The sequence below is a fragment of the Rhinopithecus bieti genome, unplaced genomic scaffold, assembly GCF_001698545.2.
Source record: "Rhinopithecus bieti isolate Rb0 unplaced genomic scaffold, ASM169854v2 scaffold_40700, whole genome shotgun sequence".
Classification (NCBI taxonomy): domain Eukaryota; kingdom Metazoa; phylum Chordata; class Mammalia; order Primates; family Cercopithecidae; genus Rhinopithecus; species Rhinopithecus bieti.
In genome coordinates, this window is record NW_016816552.1 from 63,836 (window position 1) to 88,761 (window position 24,926).

The 24,926-nt window shown below is 38.3% G+C and overlaps 1 protein-coding gene and 1 pseudogene across 1 annotated transcript in view; both read right to left on the minus strand.

Moving 5' to 3' along the window:
• The window catches only part of LOC108517166 (bromodomain adjacent to zinc finger domain protein 2B-like), a 171,688-nt gene that overhangs the window by 63,712 nt on the left and 83,050 nt on the right, over window positions 1-24,926 (minus strand). The window contains 1 exon segment of the mRNA XM_017854960.1: window positions 24,488-24,634. Coding sequence (XP_017710449.1) covers window positions 24,488-24,632 — 145 coding nt within the window. The 5' untranslated portion in view covers window positions 24,633-24,634.
• LOC108517167 (F-actin-capping protein subunit alpha-1 pseudogene) lies at window positions 3,097-3,955 on the minus strand (annotated as a pseudogene).

Here is a 24,926-nt window from a genome sequence, read left to right on the forward strand (position 1 = left end):
AAAAAAAAAAAAAAAAAAAAAAAGGCTAGAATAACCAGGAATTATTCTTTAAATGATTAAAATATAACATGCCACTTTGCTCCAATTGCAAAAGTCACTCACAAGGTTAGTAAAAGCTCACTGGGTATTTAGAATGATGTCTCTTTTGTGGCTTTAATCTTTTTACACAGCAGGGATTGCTGTTTTGTTTACACCCTTGGTCCATTGCCAGGAAAATAACCTTAGTCTTCAACCATCTTAACATTTCAAACTACTGTTCACAAGGAAAATTCTGATCATACACTGATGATGGCTCAGTCAATCCTATAATTACATTTAAAACAAAGCATATTCGGTATTAATAAAAAAGGAGAAAGATACTTTATTTCGCAAAACAAAATACAACTCAAGTCAAATAGGCTCTATTAACCTTATGAGGACAAAACAAAATTATCTGGATATTACGATGTTCCACTTTTAGAAAAGCAAATGTTTCTCATATTAATGTACTTAATATCAACAGATTTATTGCTCACAAATAAAACCTGTCTTGATGAAAACTTTTGAGTTCTGCTGAGAGAAGACATTTGAGTTGTGCTCTGAGAAAACATTTGCAAACTGATGAATGATATCATAAAACAATATTTTTAGAAGATCACAATTTTTTGGCAGATATTAACATTCAAACATAGTTTCAATATTATGAATGTAAATATTATTTTAGTTTCTATTTTAAGAGAGGTAACTGTACACATTTTACATAATAAAAATTAATATACATCTGCAATGCCTATGTTCTCAGATTATAATGAGCTGAATACTTTTCAGCAAAGCTTTTCAAATTCTACTAGCCAAATCAAATCACTACATATAAAAGTGATTAAAATCAGTACACAAATGCTGGTGTGTGGCAGTAACGAGGCATGGTAACTACAAATGTCTTTATTAGTATTAATGAATAATTCATTAAGGTTTTCTACCTGAAATTGTACTGAACTAATGCTTTGAATCTAAACTACCAGTGAACAAAATCTCCCATCAGTAAGGAAAAGTCCAGAAAGTAAATAACACAAAATAATTGTAAGAACTAAGTATGTTAAAACACTCAATCTTTTTAAAAGTCAAGAAAATTGCTTACTATGACATAACTTTGTTTTTTTGTGTGCTAAAAATGTCTTTTAATCTTTCAATGCTACACAAAATGGTTATATCTTGTCTTCAAATTTTGTCTCTAGTTCCTTAAAATGGTAAGCATAAATTTACAACGTTACAAAATCAGGCTCTAATGTACATCTTGCAAAGTATGGCTATTCATTAAAAATGGTAGTATATGCAAATAAAGTTGTTATGAGGACTTTAGTTAATATCAGTAATAACTGAGTGTAATACCAAAATGAACATCATCAAAATTACTGTAAATCAAAGCAATATTCAAATTACTGGCTCACACATTAAAATTCTTCAGTATATTAATATTTAAATATTTCTGAACTCAAAATGTCCAAATTTTGTAAACCTGAATTTTGATTAAAGAACAGAAAGAAGTCTACAGTTACTGGTGACAAAACATTTCTCTCCAAGTAATTCTCATTTCACTCTTGAATTCTCAAAATGTTTTGAGCTAGTTAACCTTTATTTTTTTTTAGAACAAAACAGGTATATTTCTATTAGACTACCTGATACAAAAGATAGTGTGGTATGGATGGATAGTATGAATGACAAATAATACAAATATATTTTATTTGAAATAAACAAAAATGCATTCGCAGCTCAATGGGTCACTTGGAAACAAACTGTTGCTTGACTATATTACTGAGCAAAAACAAAACTAAAGCATGAAAGCTTTTTTTGTTTTTTTAACCTGTATCTGGAGATAGGCAGGAAGACACTACTTGTTTCTTTTAAAAACTGACCTTCCCTTAAGGCCGGGTCATAGAACGATAAACAATGTAAATGAATCCACCATTACCAGTTGTTACATTATATCTATGTCATCTGTGTATTCTGAGATTACACACATACCTGCCAATATACCTGGAACAGGTTATTTTATCACAGTTACACTTGAGTTCTTGAAAGGCAGGACTGAGGAAGAGTAATTTGAAGTAAGTTTTACATCCTATTTAGAAGAAATCACCAGCATTTCCTTAAATAACAGGTTACAGTAGAAAGATACTGCCTGGAATTTATCCTTTTCATTTTGGTTCATTTTTAGTTTTTGTTTATGATTTACATAGCTGTTTAATTAATTTGCTTATAGTGCAATCCTGCCATAAAGTACTAAAGCACAAGATACCTATTATTCCCTCAACATCTGCATTTTTCAAGTTTTATACTCTATATCCACAGTATTTCAGTAGTTCTTGACTGTTTAAAAAAATAAATGGGTAAAACTCTTCTAAAAATACGGATGTCTATAACTACAATGGCACTAAGATGGGAAGGAGACAATGAGAGAAGGGATAAAAGCAAACATGTTCATGTGCAGGGAACGTGGTTCAAGTCTTTGGATTTAAAAACAAGTTCCCCAGAGAAGCTGACACTTCCTTTGCCCTCCAAAAGGACCTGAAAAGTCCCAATCCAAACTTTCAAAATTACAGTTCTGAGATGCAATAAATGATGATCAAAGCAGTCGGAGGGAGAAGGATGAATGTGTCTTCCGTTTAGCTGTAGATTGTAGTATAGCCTCTTTAGGTGCTGGTGGATCAGTGAAAACCACTGAAGTATCAGAAGTGCTTGGAAGGATGGGGTAGAAAATAATGACCATAATACCTTGTCTAAATCAGCAGCAGGGCTTCATGGCTAGGAAACTTTTTTCAACAGTAAAATGTCTCTAGGATAGATCTCTCTCTCCAACATAAAATGTGCCAGAATTAACATAAAAAAAAAAAAAAGACTTACACTTGGATATAGCAATAACAGAAAATTGCAAGGCAGAGAACACAAAAGAATCAAGACAATGCTTATAGGTTCAACAGTATTCCATGAGGCTAGAAAACTGGTTAACTTTGAAAGCGCTAGCAAAATAGCACTCTTATTTATAAATCACTTATTTATCATATGACCACATGTTGAATCCTTGTCTTTCCACATACTGAAGAACCCTACATTCAGCCTTTAGGCATTCTGCATTTCTTTGCCAATGTTGTAGCTGAGTATCTTGTTCCAGTCGATTTTGGTGCGGGTAACTGGAAGCTGCTGGCGCAAGACCTTGAATGTGGTATCTGACATTGTTTGATAGTTATCACTAATTGCTGTCTGACGCTCATTTTCTGCATTCTCTATGATTTTAATAAACTCCTTGGCAGTTTGTGTGTCATTCGAAACAGTTAGTGAATCATGTACATCTTTATGACTAACCAACCGCACATTGCCATCTTCATAATAGTGAACCTGAATCTTAAGCACTCCAAAACCTGGCCTGTAGGTAGTGTGATGGTAAACTTCCACTCTGATCTCCAACGACCATTCCATAAGTTTTTAGGCTGACTCTGGTGGCTTTCAATACACGCAATAATAGTCTGTTGCCCATAGGTAGTTTTAGCATAAACAGTACAGAAGCCATTGGAATAATGGTCTTTCTCATAAGCTCTTAAAGCACTGTCACAGGATTATCTCCAAGACTTCAGACCTCCATCTACTTGTTCTGGCTGGGGGTCACTTGCTTCTTTCTGTAAGTGAGTAAGTGATCAAATTTAAAGGAAAGCAGATCTAAAACTCTGCTATTGCCCAGGTCACCGTGCTCTGTAATTAAGACCTGATCTTCATATCTTTCTGTCTTCACAGGTGCAAACTGATTCACGTTGTAATGAGCAAATGCATGTTCTGCCCTTTCCCTGAGGAGGTTGTCATTATTACGTAGTAGCCGAACATCACTGAATACTTCATTAAATTCCCCTGGGGGTGCATGAGTGATGAATTTAGCAGCTATGCGTACCTTCTCCTCATCCAACACACAATCAGCGAAATTGGCCATCTTGCGCTGTTCTCAACATTTATATTTTAACACTTAAAAAGATGCATGGAATGGAAGCAAGGTCTTTTTTTTTTTAAATATATAAATAGCTTTTATTTATCTTACACTACATGAAATGTCATACATTTCAGTACAGAAATATGAACATATTTGTCCCCCAAACAACACTGGTGGTGTGTGGAGTTACATAACATGTGGTATATGTATTGTATTTCGTAAATATTTAAAAAATCACTTCTGATGCTAATCTGGCCCTAAGTGTTTTTTCTTAATTATAAATTGAAAATTTATAATGACATAAATTTATAGGGTACAAAAGTGATATTATAACCTCTGAATACAATGTAGAATAATTTAATCAAGGTAATTAACACGGCCATCACCTCCAATACTTAACTTTTTGTGGTGTGAACACTTGAAATTTACTCTCTTAGCTATTTTGAATATTCACCACACTATGCAATAGAACTCAAAAGAAAGAAAATAAAATTTCTCCTGTCTGAGATTTTGTACCCTTTAATCATCATCTTCCCATTCCTCCCATCCCTCAGTCTTTGTTTTTCTTTCTTTTTTGAGACGGAGTCTTGCTCTGTTGCCAGGCCAAAGTGCTATGGCGTGATCTCAGCTCACTGCAACCTCTGCCTCCCAGGTTCAAGCGATTCTCCTGCCTCAGCCTCCTGAGTAGCTGGGACTAAAGGCACACACCACCATGCCCAGCTAATTTTTGTATTTTTAGTGGAGACAGGATTTCACCATGTTGGCCAGGATGGTCTGGATCTCCTGACCTTGTGATCTGCCCGCTTTGGCCTCCCAAGGTGCTAGGATCACAGGTGTGAGCCACTGCGCCCCACCATCCCTCAGCCTTTGTGACCACCATTCTACTCTCTGCTTCGATGAGTTCAATGGTTTTAGATTCCACATGTGAGACATGTAATATTTTGTGTTTCTGTGCCTGATTTATCTTATTTCACTTAGCATAATGTTCTCTGATTCCATCCACGGTGTTGCAAATAAGAAAATTTCTTTCTTTTTCAAGGCCAAATAGTATTCCATTGTGTACATACCAGATTTTTTAAAAATACACTCATCTGTTGATGAACACTTGGGTTGATTCCTTAACGTGTCTATTGTTAATGGTTCTGCAATGAACGTGGATGTGCAGACATCTCTTTGACAAACTGTTTTCAAGTCCTTTGGGTAAATCCCACAAACAGGATGGCTGGATCATACAGTAATTCTATTTTTAGTTTTTTGAGGAACCTCCATACATTTTCTATAAAGGCTGTACTAATTTACATCCCCATTAACAGTGTACAAGGGTTCCCTTTTCTCCACATCCTTGCCAATACTTTTGTCTATTTGATAAAAGCCAATCTGACAGGTGTGAGATGATATCTCATTGTGATTTTAATTTGCATCTCCCTAACGATTAGTGATGTTGAGCATTTTTTTCATGTATCTGCTGGCCATTTGTATGTCTTTTGAGAAACGTCTATTCGGATTGGGTTTTATTTTTATTTTTGAGACAGAGTCTCACCCTGTTGCCTAGGCTGGAGTGCAATGGTGCGATCTCGGCTCACTGCAACCTCCACCTCCCATTTTCAAACAATTCTCCTGCCTCAGCCTCCCAAGGAGCTGGGATTACAGGCGCCCACCACCATGCCTAGCTAATTTTTGTATTTTTAGTAGAGACGGGGTTTCACCATGTTGGCCAGTCCGGTCTCGAACTCCTGACCTCGTGATCTGCCCGCCTTGGCCTCCCAAAGTGCTGGGATTATAGGTGTGAGCCACTGCACCCAGCCTATTTTTATTTTTAAGCAGTTATTTTGAGATTATTTTGACTCACAAGAGTTGCAAAAATAGTACACAGAGTTCCTATATACTCTCTGACCAACCTTACTTCTCCTCATGTTAACATCTTACATGACTAAAGAACAACTTTCCAAACTAAGAAATTAACCTTGATTAACTAATTAAAATAAAGAATTTATTCAGATTTAATCAGTTTTTCCACCAATGTTACTTCTCTGTCCCAAGATCCAATCCAGCATCTCATATTACACTTAGGTATTATGTTTCCCTAATTTTGTAGTCTGTGATATTTCCTCAGTCTTGTTTGGTATGACTATAATACACTGAAGTGTACTGGTCAGAGGTATTTTGTAAGATGTCCCTCTGGTTGAGTTTGTCTGATGTGTTCTCATGATTAGAAGAGGTGATGCATTATTAGAAAAGATGGTCAATGTGCCCTTCTCAGAGCAATATATCTAGGGCCCATAATGTTGCTATGTAGTGCTGGTGACATTAACTTTGATCACTTGGTTAAGCTGGTATCTGCTAGGATTTGCCACCGTAAAATTACCATTTTCTCTTAAAACAGCATTTTTATTAGAAAACAAGTCACCGGGAGCCGTGGTAACTTTGGGAACAAAAGCTGCCATTTAATAACATCAAACATGCCGAACAAGCTTTGTTCAAGAAATGATGCATCAATACTCAGGCAAATGACTATTCTTAAAAGATAAGGACAGTTCCTCTTTCGTGATAATTTTTGTTGGATCTAATGAAAAAAATTAGAGTTCATAGATTAAAATGCTAAAAATATGGAATATTTTATATACATTTCTGTATTCAAATATAGCTGTACTTCTAGTAAGGAAACAGAAAAAACTAAAAATAATATAATTCTTGTTTTACTTTAATTACCTTATTCTAAATCTTGTTCATCTTATGTTTCAATAAATAAGAAAGTCTTAGTTTTCCCATAATGAACATAAATTATTACAATCAGCTTTGAAACTATAGACTGGGTGTATTAATTTGCTAGAGCTGCCATAACAAAGTACCACAACTGTGTGACTTAGAACAACAGAAATGTATTGTTTCATGGTGCTGGAGGTTAGAAGTCTGAAATCAAGGTGTCAACAAGGCCATGTTCCTTCTGAAGGCACCAGGAAAGACGGGTTCCATGATTCTCTCCTAGTTTCTTATAACCTTGGGTATTCTTCCTGTGTCTTTACATGTGCTTCTTGCTGTGCATGTCTCTGTGTCTACATCTCTCCTTTGATAAAAATACTGGATATGTATTGGATTAGGGCCCAACCTAATGATTTCATTTTAACTTCATTAACTCTGTAAGGTATCTATAACCAAGTAAGGTCACATTCTGAAGTACTAAGGGATTAGGACTCTAACCTATGTCTTTTGAGGGAGAGGATACAATTTAACCTATAACATTTGCTTTTTTTTTTTAAGAGAACTTAATTCACTTGAACACATTACCTTTCTCAAGTAACCTACTACTAAAATCCCAAATTAAAACTACAAAGTTCTACTAAAAAGTGAAGTGAAATAATAGTCCCAAAATACTTGTGATCAAACCTTTCATTAAATAAACCCCACTGCAAAAAAAGGCTAGACAGTTGAAAATTCAACAGCCTGAACAGGCGCGATGGCTTACGCCTGTAATCCCAGTATTTTGGGAGGCCAAGGTGGGCGGATCATTTGATGTCAGGAGTTCAAGACCAACCTGGCCAACATGGTGAAACCCTGTCTCTACCAAAAATACAAAAACTATTCAGGCATGGTGGCACGCACCCAGCTACTTGGGAGGCTGAGGTGAGAGAATCACTTGAACCCAGGAGGCGGAGGTTGCAGTGAGCTGAGATCACACCACTGCACTCCAGCCTAGACAACAGAGTGAGACCCTGTCTCACTAAAAAAAAAAAAAAAAGAAAAAAAAAGAAAAAAGAAAATCCAAGAGCCTTTATTTAGGATTTATAGTCCTTCTTCAGATACAAAACATTAACACATCATTAACACATCAACTAAAAAAGAAAATCATGTTGTAATAGTTCAGAGTATAACATAAATATTCAAAGAAACTTTGGCTTTATCCACAAACCACCAAGGACAGGCCTGTCTCATTCCCTGATGATTCCTACTAAGTATAAACTTAAGTCTTGGCTGTCTCTTAAGTTCTAGTTAAGCCATAACTTTTGACTTTCAGATTTTTTTTTTTTTTTTTTTGAGATGGAGTCTCACTTTGTCACCCAGGCTGGAGTGTAATGGTGCAATCTCGGCTCACTGCAAGCTCTGCGTCCTGGGTTCACGCCATTCTCCTGCCTCAGCCTCCCGAGTAGCTGGGACTACAGGCACTTGTCACCACGCCCGGCTAATTTTTTGTATTTTTAGTAGAGATGGAGTTTCATGATGTTAGTCAGGACGGTCTCGATCTCCTGACCTCATGATCTGCCCACGTCAGCCTCCCAAAGTGCTGGGATTACAGGCTGAGCCACTGCGCCCGGCCTCAGGTTTGTTTTTCATACATTGCCTCTTCAGTAATCTAAACTGATCTTTTAAATTCCTTATCCTGTAGCTTATGATGCCCACCCTTAACTAAAATCTGCATAGTTACTTGATATTACCAGAGCAATGCACAGCACAGCTCAGAAAACTTATTAATCAGAGTTAATTATCGTTTAAGTTTTAAGTCTTAGTCCTGTAAATTCATCTCTCCTATCCCTTCCTTTCTTCAATAATTGTTTCTTATTATTATACATTTTGTGCCAGGCACTGACTGGATACATATTGGTAAAACGGATAAAGTCCTTGCTCTTTAAATGTAAAAGAATTGACAAATAAGTAAAACAACACTAAATGTCTAATTATAAATTGTGAAGAGTGCTATGGAAGAAATTATAGGTGCAGCAATTACCTAGACACTATAATTAGAGGTCTAATTAAGATCTGTATTAGTCAAGATTCTTTAGAAAACAGAACCAACAGGATACACTAATTTATTACATATGATGATAAGGAATTGAGATTATGGAGGCTGACCCAGGAAAGCTGGTGGTATAATTCTGAGAACCAAAGGGCTGATGGTGTAAGTCCCAGCCATGGGAGAAGACTGATGTCCTAGATCAATCAGTCAGGCAAATAGAACTACTCCCCTCTTCCTCCATTTTTTTTTCGTCTCTGCAGGTCCTCAATGGGTTAGATGATGCCCACACTGCACTGGGGAGGACAATGTGCTCTACTCACTCCACTGATTCAGCTGCTAAACACCCTTACAGACACACCCAGAAATAATGTTTAACCTGAGCACCCATGAGCTAGTCAAGTGGACACATCAAATTAATTATTATAATATCTCAGGACATCTAACCTGAGACAAAGCATGAGGAAGAATCAGCTTTATGAAGATCTTCCAGACAGAGGGAGAGCATATTTGAAATTCTGAGTTGGGAAATAATGTTTTGTATCTGAAGAAGTAAAAGGTCAGGGAGGCTGAAAGATAAGGGTTCAGAATGAGAACAGTACCAAATAAATTTGAGAAGGCAGGCAAGATTAGGTCACGGAGAGTGTAGAGCCTTATGTAAAAATTAAGTTGTAAGTACAAAACATCCAGCTCGATATGGCTAGGTGAAAAAGTTAATCTAATGACTCACATAACTCAAAAGCTTTTGGGAAAGGCTCATTTTATAGATGAAGAAGCTAGATTGAACGTTTTACCAAGACCTAATTTCTCCTCTTCTGGTTCTACCTCCTCAGATGGGCCTTTCCTCCCAGGTTTCTGGAGCAGGAAGCTGCAGGTGCCAGTGCAAGGGGAGGTATTTTTCCTCCCCCAGCACCAAGAAAAATCCCAGAATGGAATCTCTTTGCTTTGATTAATTGACTTATGTTGTGTCCATTCCTTAACCAATCATTCTTGTCTAGGAAAGATGATATTTGGATTGGCTAGGTTGGATCACATGCCACACATCTATAGTGTCTTAGGTAAAAAATGTTTTTAAAGTAAGTGACTTATTTTGGGGTCGGAGACAACTGCTGGTAATGGTGGAGGAGTGAGGTGGTCATATGAATCCTCCACAGAGGATAATTACTAAAATTGGGCTAAAAAAAAACCCCTGAAGATACTGGAAAGCATCCAAAAGCAGAAGGAAGGCAGAGGAGAGTTTAGTCTGGAAAAATGGTTAACAAGAAGTAAAAAGTATGACTTTGTAGCTTTCTGGTCTGATAATGCTGCCTAAACCACATAGTTGTAAGTACAGATGATGGTCAAATATAAAAAACAGCAGGCTTATCAACTAAAGGTGCAAGAGGTCAGAATTCTTGGTAGTGAGTAAACCACAGAAAGTATGAGACTCAAATTCAATTTAATTAATATCCAAATGCCTAGCTGCAAGTATACTGTGGATGAATGAAAAAGGACTCCAGGGTCAGCAAAAACTAGCTGGCAGAGAACGAAGACAAATCTACTCTTGAAAAGCAGAGCTATATACAGAAGATCTGTTGGGTTTGATGTATTTATTTATTAAGTGCACTCCCTCATCATGATTATCTCAGGCAGTAGGAAGTATGAAGTGTCACAGCACTGAGCCCCAAGCTGGCAGAGCAACTGGAGATTAGGGGGTAATCTTAGAAGAAAAAAAAGAAATCCACCACCACCAACAGCAAAAACAAAACCCAAAAAAGAAACACAGAGAAAAGGAGACCCATCTCTGCCTAAATAATTTGCCAATCAAGAATTTTCACAGGTACAGAGGAGACCCAGAGGAGTCTAGTACGAAAAAGCAGAAGTAGGAAGTCAAAAGAATCATAGCACAAATATTATCAGTACATTTTCTAACCACAGTAAAACTAAAATGGATATTGATTTTAAAGACTAAATGTTAATGACTTCTAAACTCTCCATCAGCCAAAGAAGAATTAACACAGGAAACTAGAAAATACTTTTACTGGAATGTTAAGAAAATGACACATAAAACTTATGTGCTGCAGCTACAGCAGTAATTACAAGGGAAATTCATAGCATTAAATACATATATAAGAAAAGGACAAAGGTGCTAAAGAAACAATTTAAGCTTCCCTCTAGAAAACAGGAAAAGGCCTGGTGCTGTGGCTCACGCCTGTAATCCCAACACTTTGGGAGGCCAAGGCGGGTGGTTCACAAGGTCAGGAGTTCAAGACCAGCATGGCCAACATAGTGAAACCCCCATCTCTACTAAAAATTTAAAAAATTAGCTGGGCGTGGTGGCGGTGGGTGCCTGTAATTGCATCTACTCGGGAGGCTGAGGCAGGACAATCACTTGAACCTGGGAGGCAGAGGTTGCAGTGAGCTGAGATTGCGCCATTGCACTCAGCCCAGGAGATAGTTCGAGACTCTGTCTTAAAAAAAAAAGAGGAGGGAAAAAGAAGAGAAAATAATACTCATAGGAAATCACAAGGAAATAATGAGAGAAAAAAAACAGAAAATTGAGAAAACTCAACGAAGCCAAAAGCTTGTTCTTAAAAAAAATCGGTAAAATTGAAAAACCTCTAGTCACTAAAAAAGACATAAGTTATGCATATCAACGATGAAAGAAAAAACATCTCTACCAATTATACAGACATAAAAAGAATGAGGTAATATCTGGAACAATTTTGGGTCCATACATTTAATGATGTAGATGAAATGAACAAATTCCTTGAAAGACACCAACCAAAGCTCATTCAAGGAGAAAAAGATATCCTGAATTGTTCTATACCTACATTTTTTACTTATTTTATTTATTTGTTTATTTATTTATTTATTTATTTATTTTTGAGACCGAGTCTCGCTCTGTCGCCCAGGCTGGAGTGTAGTGACACAATCTTGGCTCAATGCAACCTCCACCTCCCAGGTTCAGGCGATTTCCCTGCCTCAGCTTCTTGAGTAGCTGGGATTACAGGAGCCCGCCACCATGCCTGGCTAATTTTTTAATACATTTTTTAGTAGAGACAGGGTTTCATCATGTTGACCAGGCTGGTCTTGAACTCCTGACCTCAAGTGATCTGCCTGCCTCAGCCTCCCAGAGTGCTGGGATTACAGGCGTTAGCCACCACACCCAGCCTATACCTACATTTTAAAAGGCGAACTCATGATTTAGTATCTTACAACAACAACAACAACTTAAACAAACAACCAAAGCTCTCCAGGCCCAGATGTTTCACCAGTGAATTCTACCAAACATTTAGAGAAAAAATAATATCAATTCTATATTCTTTGAAAAACACAAGAGAGGCAGGAATCCTACCCACTCATTTCCAACAAGTTAACTGCAAGAAAACTATAGACCAATAACCCTCATGAACACAGGTGCAAAATTCCTTAAGAAAATTTTAGCAAATCAAATTCAACAGTGCTTTATTTCTAGACTTGCTTCAAGCATGACCAACAGTATTTTGAAGGGATAACCCATCATTACCAAGTGGGATTAATTCTTGAAATGCAAGATTGGCTTAACTATAAAAAATTAATCAACGTAATTTGCCAAAATAGCAAGTTAAAAGGGAAAAGCCGTATGATCATTTCAATAAGTGCAGAAAATGCATGTGACAACATTTAATACCAATTCATAATAAAAAACTCTCAGCAAAGAACGAATAGAAGGGAACTGTCTCAGTAATTGCCAGGGCAGGGATGGAGGGAGGAATTTAACTTCCAAAAGATACAAGGCAACTTCCTGGAGTAATAAAATTGTCCTACAGCCTGGAGGTTACATGAGTATATACACTTGTCAAAATTCATTAAAGTATACATTGAAAATGGTGAATTATATTGTACATAAATCACACCAAAATAAAGAAACTAAAAGGAGGGTATGCATATGCAGCTTCACTCTGTTCTGAGAGGAACAGATAAAAGCAGGGCAAGCATAGAAGTGCGGAAGCCAGTTAGAAAGAACTGCAATGATGTAGATGAGAAATTTTAGAGTAGACTAGGGTAGTGGTAGTGGAGACAGAAAGAAGTGTAGAGACTCAAGCTTTATTTTGAAGGTAGAATCAACAGACTTTAGATGTGAGGGGAAAAGAGAAATAGATAAATCCAGAGATCACTATATTTATGGCTTAAGCTACTGGATGAATTGTGGTATCATTTTATGATAGAGAATGTGAAGGAAATAGGTTTTGGGAGAAAACCAAAAGTTTGGTTTTTGGATATGTTAAATCTGTTAAGTTTGAGATGCCTATGAAACATCTATGTAAAATGTATATGTTCAGGAGCTCAGAGAGAAAGTCTGGGCAGAGTCTTCCTACAGGTGTATTTAAACAAAAAGACAAGAGATAACAGGCATCAGAATCAAGGCTTAGAAAATGCAACATTTATGAGTACAGGAATCTGGGGGAAACAAAACTTAAGAAGGAGTTGTATAAAAAAATTTGGAGAAAAACTATGAATAGTATAATGGAAGCTAAAAGGAAAGATTTTCAAGAAGAAGACAGTGGTCAGCTATGTCAAATTCTGCTGAGGTTGAGTGAGATGAGGATAGAAAGGTGACATTGGTGTGAGTTGGGACATGTGTGAAAGACAAGAAGAAAGCATATGTAACTATCTCCTTTCTCAAGTTGGGCTGTGAACGTTCTGGCAGAAAATAGGGCAATAGCCAGAACAGCATTGGGATGTAAAAATGGTTTGGGGGCCAGGCGCAGTGGCTCACATGTGTAATCCCAGCAATTTGTGAGGTTGAAATAAGACGATCACTTTAGCCTAGGATTTGAGACCAGTCTGGGCAACAGAGTGAGTCTCTACAAAAAAAAAAAAAAAAAAAAAAAAAAAGAAAGAAAAGAAAATTAAATTAGCTGGGCTTGCCTGTAGTTCCAGCTACTAAGGAGGCGGAGGTTGGGGGATTGCCTGAGCCTCGGAGGTTGAGACTGCAGTGAGCTGTGATCACACCACGGCACTCTAGCCAAACAGAGCGAGACTCTGTCTCCCCCTGGCTCCCCCTAAAAAGAAGGTTTTTTTGTACATACTGCTTTTTTTAGGATGGGTGATACTAAGAGCATGCTTTTATACTGATGAACATTATCCAGTAGACAAAGAAGAATTAATGACACAGTACAGAAGAAATGAAGTACTGAAAAAATCCTTTATAATCTTTAATAAATAACCAATAGATATTTGCTATTGTCTGTGAAAGTTAAGAGCCATATCACTTTGAGTTGAGCATTTATTCTATTTGGCTTAATTTATATTCTTACATAGAACAGGATTTCAAAGGAGATTTGTAATAAATACACATAAGCTAGTAGATGCACTACTGAAATAAATTTTAAAGAAATGGGCAGTTGAAATGGGAATAAAGTTCATATACATGTATCAGAAAAGTTTATTACAATACAGAGCTGGGGAGATATGGCAGAGGAGCTATAATCAGATGAGTTTAAATGGGTAGATAATTGGTTCATTCAAGATTTGTTTCAACTTATTTTTAGAATGCCTTCCAATGATGCAGGAGTTGGCAGCTAAAAACTACATTTACCAGTCTCTCTTGCAGCCAGGGTTCTGAAAGTAATTTAGATTCTGCCATTGGGATGTATTTGGAAGAATTAAAAACTGTTAAGTTGAGTAAATGGTAGCACATGAAGTATCCTTTTGGCAAGTTCAGATCCAACAGGCAGTGCAAAACAGCCCTGGAGTTCTGTCAGTGGTTTATGACCACTGGATTGAAATCATTCATAGGGGCCAGGGCCCAGCTCTTTAATAACTTTCTAAGTACCTAATTCCTTATATTAAATTTCTTTCTGCTTAAAATAATTTCAGTGATTTCTATTATCTTTAGTTGAATTGACTGAAACATTAACCAACAGTCCAAAGTGATGAGAGTTCTAAAAACAAAAAGCCAATTCAGTCTGTCACACTGGTCTGATATCTAATTAACTATATACTTTTTTTTTTTTTAATTTTAAGTTCTGGTATACATGTGCTGAGCATGCAGGTTTGCCACATAGGTATACATGTGCCATGGTGGTTTGTTGCACCTATCAACACATCATCTAGGTTTTAAGCCCTGCATGCATTAGGTATTTGTCCTAATGCTCTCCCTTTCCTTGCCTCCCCACCCCTCGACAGCCCCCAGTGTGTAATGTTCCTCTCCCTGTGTCCATGTGTTCTCATTGTTCAACTCCCACTTATGAATGAGAACATGCGGTGTTTGGTTTTCTGTTCCTGTGTTAGTTTGCTGAGAATGATGGTTTCCAGTTTCATCCATGTTCTTGCAAAGGACATGAAATCATTTTTTTTTATGGCTGCATAGTATTCCATAGTGTATATGTTCCACATTTTCTTTATCCAGTCTATCACTGATGCACCTTTGGATTGGTTCCAAGTCTTTGCTATTGTGAATAGTGCCACAATAAATATACATATGCATGTGTCTTTATAGTGAGAGGTGACAATGTACTAGCAGTCCTCACTCTCAGCACCTCCTCAGCCTCGGCATCCACTCTTGCAGCACTTGAGGAGCCCTTCAGCCCGCCACGGCACCGTGGGAGCCCCTTTCTGAGCTGGCTGAGGCTGGAACCTCCTCCCTCTGCTTGCAGGGAGGTGTGGAGGGAGAGGCAAGGGTGGGAACGGGCTGCGTGCTGTGCTTGCGGGCCAGTGTGAGTTCTGGCGGGTGCAGGCACAGGCTTGGCAGATCGGGCACACAGAGCGGCTGGCCAGCACCGCAGCCCAGAGCAGTGAGGGGCTTAGCACCCAGGCCAGCAGCTGCAGAGGGTGCACCAGGTCCCCCAGCAGAGCGGTCCACCGGCGCTGCGCTCGAATTCTCCTGGAGCCTTTGCTGCCTCCCCGCCGGGCAGGGCTCAGGACCTGCAGCCCGCCATGTCAGAGCTCCCCCATGCTGTGGTGGGCTCCTGCGTGGCCTGAGCCTTCCCGATAGGCACCACCCTGCTCGATGGCACCCGGTCCCATTGACAGCCCAAGGACTGAGGAGCGCAGCCACGGCTGGCAACTTGTGGGCAGCACTGCCTGCAGCCCTGGTGCAGGATCCAGTGGGTGAAGCCAGCTGGGCTCCTGAGCCGACGGGTACTTGGAGAACTTTTATGTCTAGCTAGAGGATCGTAAATACACCAATCAGCACTCTGTGTCTAGCTCAGGGATTATAAACGCACCAATCAGCACTCTGTGTCTAGCTCAGGATTTGTAAATACACCAATTGGTACCTGTATCTAGCTAACCTAGTGGGGACTTGGAGGACTTTTCCCTCTAGCACTCTGTGTCTAGCTCAGCACTCTGTCAAAATGGAACAATCAGCTCTCTGTAAAATAGACCAATCAGCTCTCTATAAAATGGACCAATCAGTAGGATGTGGGTGGGGTCAGATAAGGGAATAAAAGCAGGCAGCCCGAGCCAGCAGTGACAACCTGCTCAGGTCCCCTTCCATGCTGTGGAAGCTTTGTTCTTTCACTCTTGGCAATAAATTTTGCTGCTGCTCACTCTTTGGGTCCACGCTGCCTTTATGAGCTGTAACACTCACCATGAAGGTCTGCAGCTTCACTCCTGAAGCCAACGAGACCACGAACCCACCCGGAAGAACCAACAACTCCAGACGTGCTGCCTTTAAGAGCTGTAACACTCACCATGAAGGTTTGCAGCTTCACTCCTGACAGCGAGACCACAAACCCAGCAAAAGGAAGAAGCTCCAGACACATCTGAACATCTGAAGAAACAAACTCCGGACACACAATCTTTAAGAGCTGTAACACTCACTGCGAGGGTGCGCGGTTTCGTTCTCGAAGTCAGTGAGACCAAGAACCCACCAATTCCGGACACAATAGTAGAATGATTTATAATCCTTTGGGTATACACCCACTAATGGGATTGCTGGGTCAAATGGTATTTCTGGTTCCAGATCCTTAAGGAATTGCCACACTGTATTCCACAATGGTCGAACTAATTTACACTCCCAACAGCATAAATAAAAGCGTTCCTATTTCTCCACATCCTCTCCAGCATCTGTTGTTTCCTCACTTTTTAATGATCGCCATTCTAACTGGCATGAGATGATATCTCATTGTGGTTTTGATTTGCATTTGTCTAATGACCAGAGATGATGAGGTTTTTTTCATATGTTTGTTGGCTGCATCAATGTCTTCTTTTGAGAAGTGTCTGTTCATGTCCTTCACTCACATTTTGATGTTTTTTCTTTTTTTTCTTTTTCTTTTTTTCTTGTACATTTGTTTAAGTTCCTTGTAGATTCTGGATACTAGCCCTTTGTGAGAAGGCTAGATTGCAAAAGCTTTCTCCCATTCTGTAGGTTGCCTGTTCACGCTGATGATAGTTTCTTTTGCTGTGCAGAAGTTCTTTAGTTTCATTAGATCCCATTTGTCAATTTTGACTTTTGTTGACATTGCTTTTGGTGTTTTAGTCATGAAGTCTTTGCCCATGCCTATGTCCTGACTGGTATTGCCTAGGTTTTCTCCTAGGGTTTTCATGGTTTTAGGTCTGACATTTAAGTCTTTCATGCAACTTGAGTTAATTTTTGTATAAGGTGCAAGGAAGGGATTCAGTTTCAGTTTTCTGCATATGGCTAGCCAGTTTTCCCAACACCATTTATTAAATAGGGAATCCTTCCCCTGTTCCTTGTTTTTGTCAGGTTTGTCAAAGAACACATGGTTGTAGATGTGTGGCATTATTTCCGAGGCCTCTGTTCTGTTCCATTGGACTATATATCTGTTGTGGTACCAGTACAATACTGTTTTGGTTACTGTAGCCTTGTAGTATAGTTTGAAGTCAGATAGTGTGATGTCTCCAGATTTGTTCTTTTTGCTTGGGATTGTATTGGCTATACGAGCTCTTTTTCGGCTCCATATGAAATTTAAAGTAGTTTTTTTTTTTTTTCTAATTCTGTGAAGAAAGTCATTGGTATCTTGACAGGGATAGCATTAAATCTATAAATTACTTTGGACATTATAGCCATTTTCATGACTGATTCTTCCTAGCCATGAGCATGGAATGTTTTTCCATTTGTTTGTGTCCTCTCTTATTTCCTTGAGCAGTGGTTTATAGTTCTCCTTGAACAGGTCCTTCACATCCCTTGATAAGTTGTATTCCTAGGTATTTTATTCTCTTTGTAGCAGTTGTGAATGGGAGTTTACAAATGATTTGGCTCTCTGTCTACTATTGGTATATAAAAATGCTTGTGATTTTTGCACATTGATTTTGTATCCTGAGACTTTGCTGAAGTTACTTATCAGCTTAAGGAGATTTTGGGCTGAGATGATATATACAATCATGTCATCTGAAAACAGAGACAATTTGACTTCCTTTTTTCCTATTTGCATACCCTATATTTCTTTCTCTTGCCTGATTGCCCTGGCCAGAACTTCCAACACTATGTTGAATAGGAGTGGTGAGAGAGGGCATCCTTGTCTTGTGCTGGTTTTCAAAGGGAATGCTTCCAGCTTTAGCCCATTCAGTATGATATTGGCTGTGGGTCTGTAATAAATAGCTCTTATTATTTGGAAATACGTTCCATCAATACCCAGTTTATTGAGAGGTTTTAGTATGAAGGGGTGATGAATTTTATCACAGGCCTTTTCTGTATCTATTGAGATAATCATGTGGATTTTGTCATTGTTTCTGTTTATGTGATGGATTACATTTCTTGATTTCTGTATGTTGAACCAGCTTTGCATCCCAGGGATGAAGCCAACTTGATTGTGGTGGATAAGCTTTTGATGTGCTGCTGGATTCGGTGTGCCAGTATTTTATTGAGGATTTTTGCATTGATGTTCGTCAGGGATATTGGACTAAAATTCTCTTTTTTGTTGTTGTGTCTCTGCCAGCCTTTGGTATGAGGATGATGCTGGTCTCATACAATGAATTAGGGAGGATTCCCTCTTTTTCTATTGTTTAGAATAGTTTCAGAAGGAATGGTACCGGTTCCTCTCTGTACCTCTGGTAGAATTTGGCTGTGAATTTGTCTGGTCCTGGACTTCCTTTGGTTGGTAGACTATTAATTATTGCCTCAGTTTCAGAACTTGTTATTGGTCTATTCAGGGATTTGACTTCTTCCTGGTTTAGTCTTGGGAGGGTGCATGTGTCCAGGAATTTATCCATTTCTTCTAGATTTCTAGTTTATTTGCATAGAGATGTATTCTCTGATGGTAGTTTGTATTTCTGTGGGATCGGTGGTGATATCCACTTTATCATTTTTTTATTGCATCTATTCTATTCTTCTATTTTTTATTAGTCTGGCTAGGAGTCTATCTATTTTGTTGATCTTTTCAAAAAATCAGCTCCTGGATTCATTGATTTTTTTGAAGCGTTTTTTGTCTCTCTCCTTCAGTTCTATTCTGATTTTAGTTATTTCTTGTCTTCTGACAAGGTGTTGATTTTAGATCTTTCCCACTTTCTTCTGTGGGCATTTAGCACTATAAATTTCCCTCTAAAAACTGCTTTAGCTGTGTCCCAGAGATCCTGGTACATTGTATCTTTGTTCTCACTGGTTTCAAGGAACATCTTTATTTCTGCCTTCATTTCGTTATTTACCCAGTAGTCATTCAGGAGCAGGTTGGTCAGTTTCCATGCAGTTGTGTGGTTTTGAGTGAGTTTCTTAATCCTGAGTTCTAATTTGATTGCACTGTGGTCTGAGAGACTGTATGATTTCTGTTCTTTTGCAATTGCTGAGGAGTGTTTTACTTCCAATTATGTGGTCAACTGTAGAATAAGTGAGACATGGTGCTTAGAAGGCTCTATATTCTGTTGATTTGGGATGCAGAGTTCTGTAGATGTGTATTAGTTCTGCTTGGTCCAGAGCTGAGTTCAAGTCCTGAATATCCTTGTTAATTTTCTGTTTTGTTGATCTAATATTGGCAGTGGGTGTTAAAGTCATCCACTATTATTGTGTGGCAGTCTTAACTCTATAGAATCTGGGTGCTCCTGTATTGGGTGCATATATATTTAGGATAGTTAGCTCTTCTTGTTGCATTGATTCCTTTACCATTATGTAATGTCCTTTTTTGTCTCCTTTGATCTTTGTTGGTTTAAAGTCTGTTTTATCAGAGACTAGGATTGCAACCCCTGCTTTTTATTTTATTTTATTTTAATTTTTGCTTTCCATTTGCTTGGTAAATATTCTTCCATCCCTTTATTTTGAGCCTATGTGTGTCTTTGCCTGTGAGATGGATCTCCTGAATACAGCACACCAATGGGTCTTGACTCTTTATCCAATCTGCCGGCCTGTGTCCTTTAATTGGGGCATTCAGCCCATTGACATTTAAGGTTAATATTGTTATGTGTGAACTTGATCCTGTCATTATGATGCTAGCTGGTTATTTTGCCCGTTAGTTGGTGCAGTTTCTCCATAGTGTTGATGGTCTTTACAATTTGGCATGTTTTTGCAGTGGCTGGTACCGGTTATTCCTTTCCATGCTTAGTGCTTCCTTCAAGAGCTCTTGTAAGGCAGGCCTGGTGGTAACAAAATCTCTCCGCATTTGCTTGTCTGTAAAAGATTTATTTCTTCTTCGCCTATGAAACTCAGTTTGGTGGGATATGAAATGCTGGGTTGAAANTAAAGTCTGTTTTATCAGAGACTAGGATTGCAACCCCTGCTTTTTATTTTATTTTATTTTAATTTTTGCTTTCCATTTGCTTGGTAAATATTCTTCCATCCCTTTATTTTGAGCCTATGTGTGTCTTTGCCTGTGAGATGGATCTCCTGAATACAGCACACCAATGGGTCTTGACTCTTTATCCAATCTGCCGGCCTGTGTCCTTTAATTGGGGCATTCAGCCCATTGACATTTAAGGTTAATATTGTTATGTGTGAACTTGATCCTGTCATTATGATGCTAGCTGGTTATTTTGCCCGTTAGTTGGTGCAGTTTCTCCATAGTGTTGATGGTCTTTACAATTTGGCATGTTTTGCAGTGGCTGGTACCGGTTATTCCTTTCCATGCTTAGTGCTTCCTTCAAGAGCTCTTGTAAGGCAGGCCTGGTGGTAACAAAATCTCTCCGCATTTGCTTGTCTGTAAAAGATTTATTTCTTCTTCGCCTATGAAACTCAGTTTGGTGGGATATGAAATGCTGGGTTGAAAATTCTTTTCTTTAAGAATGTTGAATATTGGCCCTCACTCTCTTCTGGCTTCTAGGGTTTCTGCAGAGAGATCCACTCTTAGTCTGATGGGCTTCCCTTTGTGAGTAACCCGACCTTTCTGGCTGCCCTTAACATTTTTTCTTTCATTTCAACCTTGGTGAATCTGACGATTATGTGTCTTGGGGTTGCTTTTCTTGAGGAATATCTTTGTGGTGTTCTCTGTATTTCCTAAATTTGAATGTTGGCCTGTCTTGATTAGCTTGGGGAAATTCTCCTGGATAATATCTTGAAGAGTGTTTTCCAACTTGGTTCCATTCTCCTTGTCAATTTCTGGTACACCAATCAAACATAGGTTCAGTCTTTCCACATAGTCCCATATTTCTTGGAGGCTTTGTTCTTTCCTTTCATTCTTTTTTCTCTAATCTTGTCTTCATGCTTTATTTCATTATGCTGATTCAATCTCTGATATCTTTTCTTCTGCTTGATTGATTCAGCTATTGATACTTGCATATGCTTCACGAAGTTCTCGTGCTACGTTTTTCAGCTCCATCAGGTCATTTATGTTCTTTTCTAAACTGATTATTCGAGTTAGCAATTCCTCTAACCTTTTTTCGAGGTTCTTAGCTTTCTTGCATTGGTTTAGAACATGCTCCTTTAGCTCGGAGGAGTTTGTTATTACCCACCTTCTGAAGCCTACTTCTGTTAGTTAGTCAAACTCATTCTCCATCCAGTTTTGTTCTCTTGCTGGCGAGGAGTTGTGATTCTTTAGAGGAGAAGAGGTATTTTGGTTTTTGGAATTTTCAGCTCTTTTGCGCTGGTTTTTCCTCATCTTTGTGGATTTATCTACCTTTGGTCTTTGATGTTGTTGACCTTTGGATGGGGTTTCTGTGTGGACATCCTTTTTGTTGATATTGATGCTATGTCTTTCTGTTTGTTAGTTTTCTGTCTAACAGTCAGGCCCCTCTGCTGCAGGTCTGCTGGAGGTCCACTCCAGACCTGTTTTCCTGGGTATCACCAGTGGAAGCTGTAGAACAGCAAAGATTGCTGCCTATTCCTTCCTCTAGAAACTTCATCCCAGAGAGGCATCTGCCAGATGCCAGCCAGAGCTCTCCTGTTTGAGGTGTCTGTCACCCCTGCTAGGAGTTGCCTCCTAGTCAGGATGCACAGGGGTCAGGGACCCACTTGAGGAGGCAGTCTGTCCCTTAGCAGAGCTTGAGTGCTGTGTTGGGAGATCCACCGCTCTCTTCAGAGCTGGCAGGCAGGAGTGTTTAAGTATGCTGAAGCTGTGCCCACAGCCGCCCCTTCCCCCAGGTGCTTTGTTCCAGGGAGATGGGAGTTTTATCTGTAAGCCCCTGACTGGGGCTGCTGTAAAAGGCTTCATTTTAATCATGGACTACAACACTGTGAAAGTTTAGAAAAAAAATTATTTTACCTACAAAATGAAAAAAACTCATATTGTAGGTACTAAAAATATGTGTTAATAAATGACACATTTCTGCGTAAATGGAATTATACTATCATTTAATGTAAGCATCTCAATATAAATACTCTATACCCTTTCTTACTAGCAGCAAATAACGATTAAAAACATGCATCCCTTTCTAGACAAGATTTCTAATGTTATTCAGCAAATCAGCACACTCCATCCCTTCTGCAGCTTCCAGCCATCCACTAACAAACAAAAAATAGTGCCCAACATGTGACTCATGAGAACTGCAAGCAAATTCCAATGTCACTAATTCAGAAAACTAAGTGAGAAAAAGTGTTCAGAAAACTCAGAATCTGTACTCAAGGATGCTTTTGAAGCCTTCAACATAAGAAAAGACATTTCTTTAGGAATACTATGTAAAAGACTAATTCAGAAATAAATATAAAGACAGCAGATTAGAACACACTGAAAGGACTCACAACAAGGGAAAGAGAAAGAAGAGTTACAAAAAGCAGCAAAATATAATTACATAAGTACAACTGAGTACAATCATTTACACAAAGTTATCTGAGGTAAAAAGTCAATCATAAGCATCACTATTTTTGAGCACGGTATGTCATCAGAGCCTTGGACACTTTTTTTGCATATAAGGGAAATGTGAACAAACTTGCTAATTGCTTGATGAAGATTGTCCACAGGGTGGAGAAGTTATATTGATTTTTTAAAAATATATAGTGCAGCTGGGCGCAGTGGCTCATGCCTGTAATCCCAGCAGATTGGGAGGCTGAGGCGGGCAGATCACGAGGTCAGGAGATCAAGACCATCCTGGCTAACACGGTGAAACCCCGTCTCTACTAAAATTACGAAAAAAGTAACTGGGCGTGGTCAGGAGGATGAGGCACGAGAATGGCGTGAACCCGGGAGGTGGAGCTTGCAATAAGCCAAGATACTGCCATTGCACTCCAGCCTGGTTGACAGTGTGAGACTCCATCTCAAAAAAAAAGAAAAAAAAAAAAAATATATATATATAGATACACACACACACACACACACACACACACACACATATAGTGCTATTTTAGTTATTTTGTAATCCCTAAGAATATATTAGAAGATGGTTTGATCATGATATAATGACAGAATGGCATCCTTCTTGTCATTCCATTGACTGGAAAAACAAAAATAAATGAAAACATTTATTTGACAATTTGCTAGGGTATTTTGTAAGCAAATATTAAACATTTATGCATTACATTTGTGCAAAAGTTTCCATTTTAATTCTGAATAAGAAAATATCATTTNCCAATAAATAAATTAGTTAAATAAATTTAAGTATTTAATAAAAGGAATATATTCTACCACACCTTTGTAAAAGAGCCAAAAGTGATTTTGGGACGTGTTTAAAGATATCCTCTACATAATTAATCAAAATTGAGGATATTTTCACTTCTGAAATAAAGCTCTCCTTTTACGCAAATATAAATTTTATTCTTTTTTTTTTTTTTCTTTGAGACGGAGTTTCACTCGTTATCCAGGCTGGAATGCAATGGCGCAATTTTGGTTCACTGCAACCTCCACCTCCTGGGTTCAAGTGATTCTCCTGCCTCAGCCTCCTGAGTAGCCAGGATTACAGGCATGCATCACCATGCCTGGCTAAGTTTGTATTTTTAATAGAGATGTTTCCCCATGTTGGTCAGGCTGGTCTTGAACTCCTGACCTCAGGTGATCTGTTCGCCTTGGCCTCCCAAAGTGCTGGGATTACACAGTGAGCCACCGCGCTCAGCCAAATTTTATTCATGTTTAAGAGAAACTTGTTATGCTCTAAACTTTAAAAACCTTTTCCATCAAGTAAATGATCTGCCTTAGTGTACATCTGTGAACTGGAGTAGCTGGAGCTTACAAGGTCATTTCAAATACTGGAAGGAAATCTAGGACAAAGTATCTACCAAGGACTTCCTTCTATTTCATTCCCTCTTGGGCCTATTATTTTAAAAGACTTCACTAATTTATTAATTAAAATGATAAAACAAATGATGGTATCAAGGTTTAACTCTCAAAGACAATTTCTAACAAGCATAGAATAACCAGGGCTTTCCCATTGTAAAATCCTGAAAAAGCAAAAAGACTAGGTGTTTAACTGAGCCTTTATTCAACAGGTCAGTGCAAGTCATAAGAACATTTTATTCAGAGCTCAATAAAATACTATGCAAATTATTTAAAGAATGGCATTCTAAAACTGAGTTTAAAAAGGGTATTTACCACATGGGTTGATTGTAGAGCTAAGTGAAGCAACTCCAGTGGAAAGGCCACCTTTTGAAACTACTGAAGCCACAGAAGGTGTCGAAGATGAAGTTGGTGTAGTAGAGGAGGCTGCTGAGGATGGTAACCGTTCTCCAGACTCCATATCTATGAGAGGGGAAAATGTTAATTCTCAGTATCAGATAAAAAATTTTTTCAAAATAATTCAACATATTTAAACTTTCTGTATACTTTTAAAAATATAAATTTCTAAATACATGGTCTTTGGAAAGATAAAATATGGAGTAGATAAAAACAATATAACTTAAAATACCAATCTATAGAATAAGTTTAAGTATACCAAATCCTCTTGAGTTTTCTTATACCCCCCAAATTAATAGTGGTTCGAATATAGTAATTTCACACAAATGTGTGTTGCCACAACCATCAATTAACATGT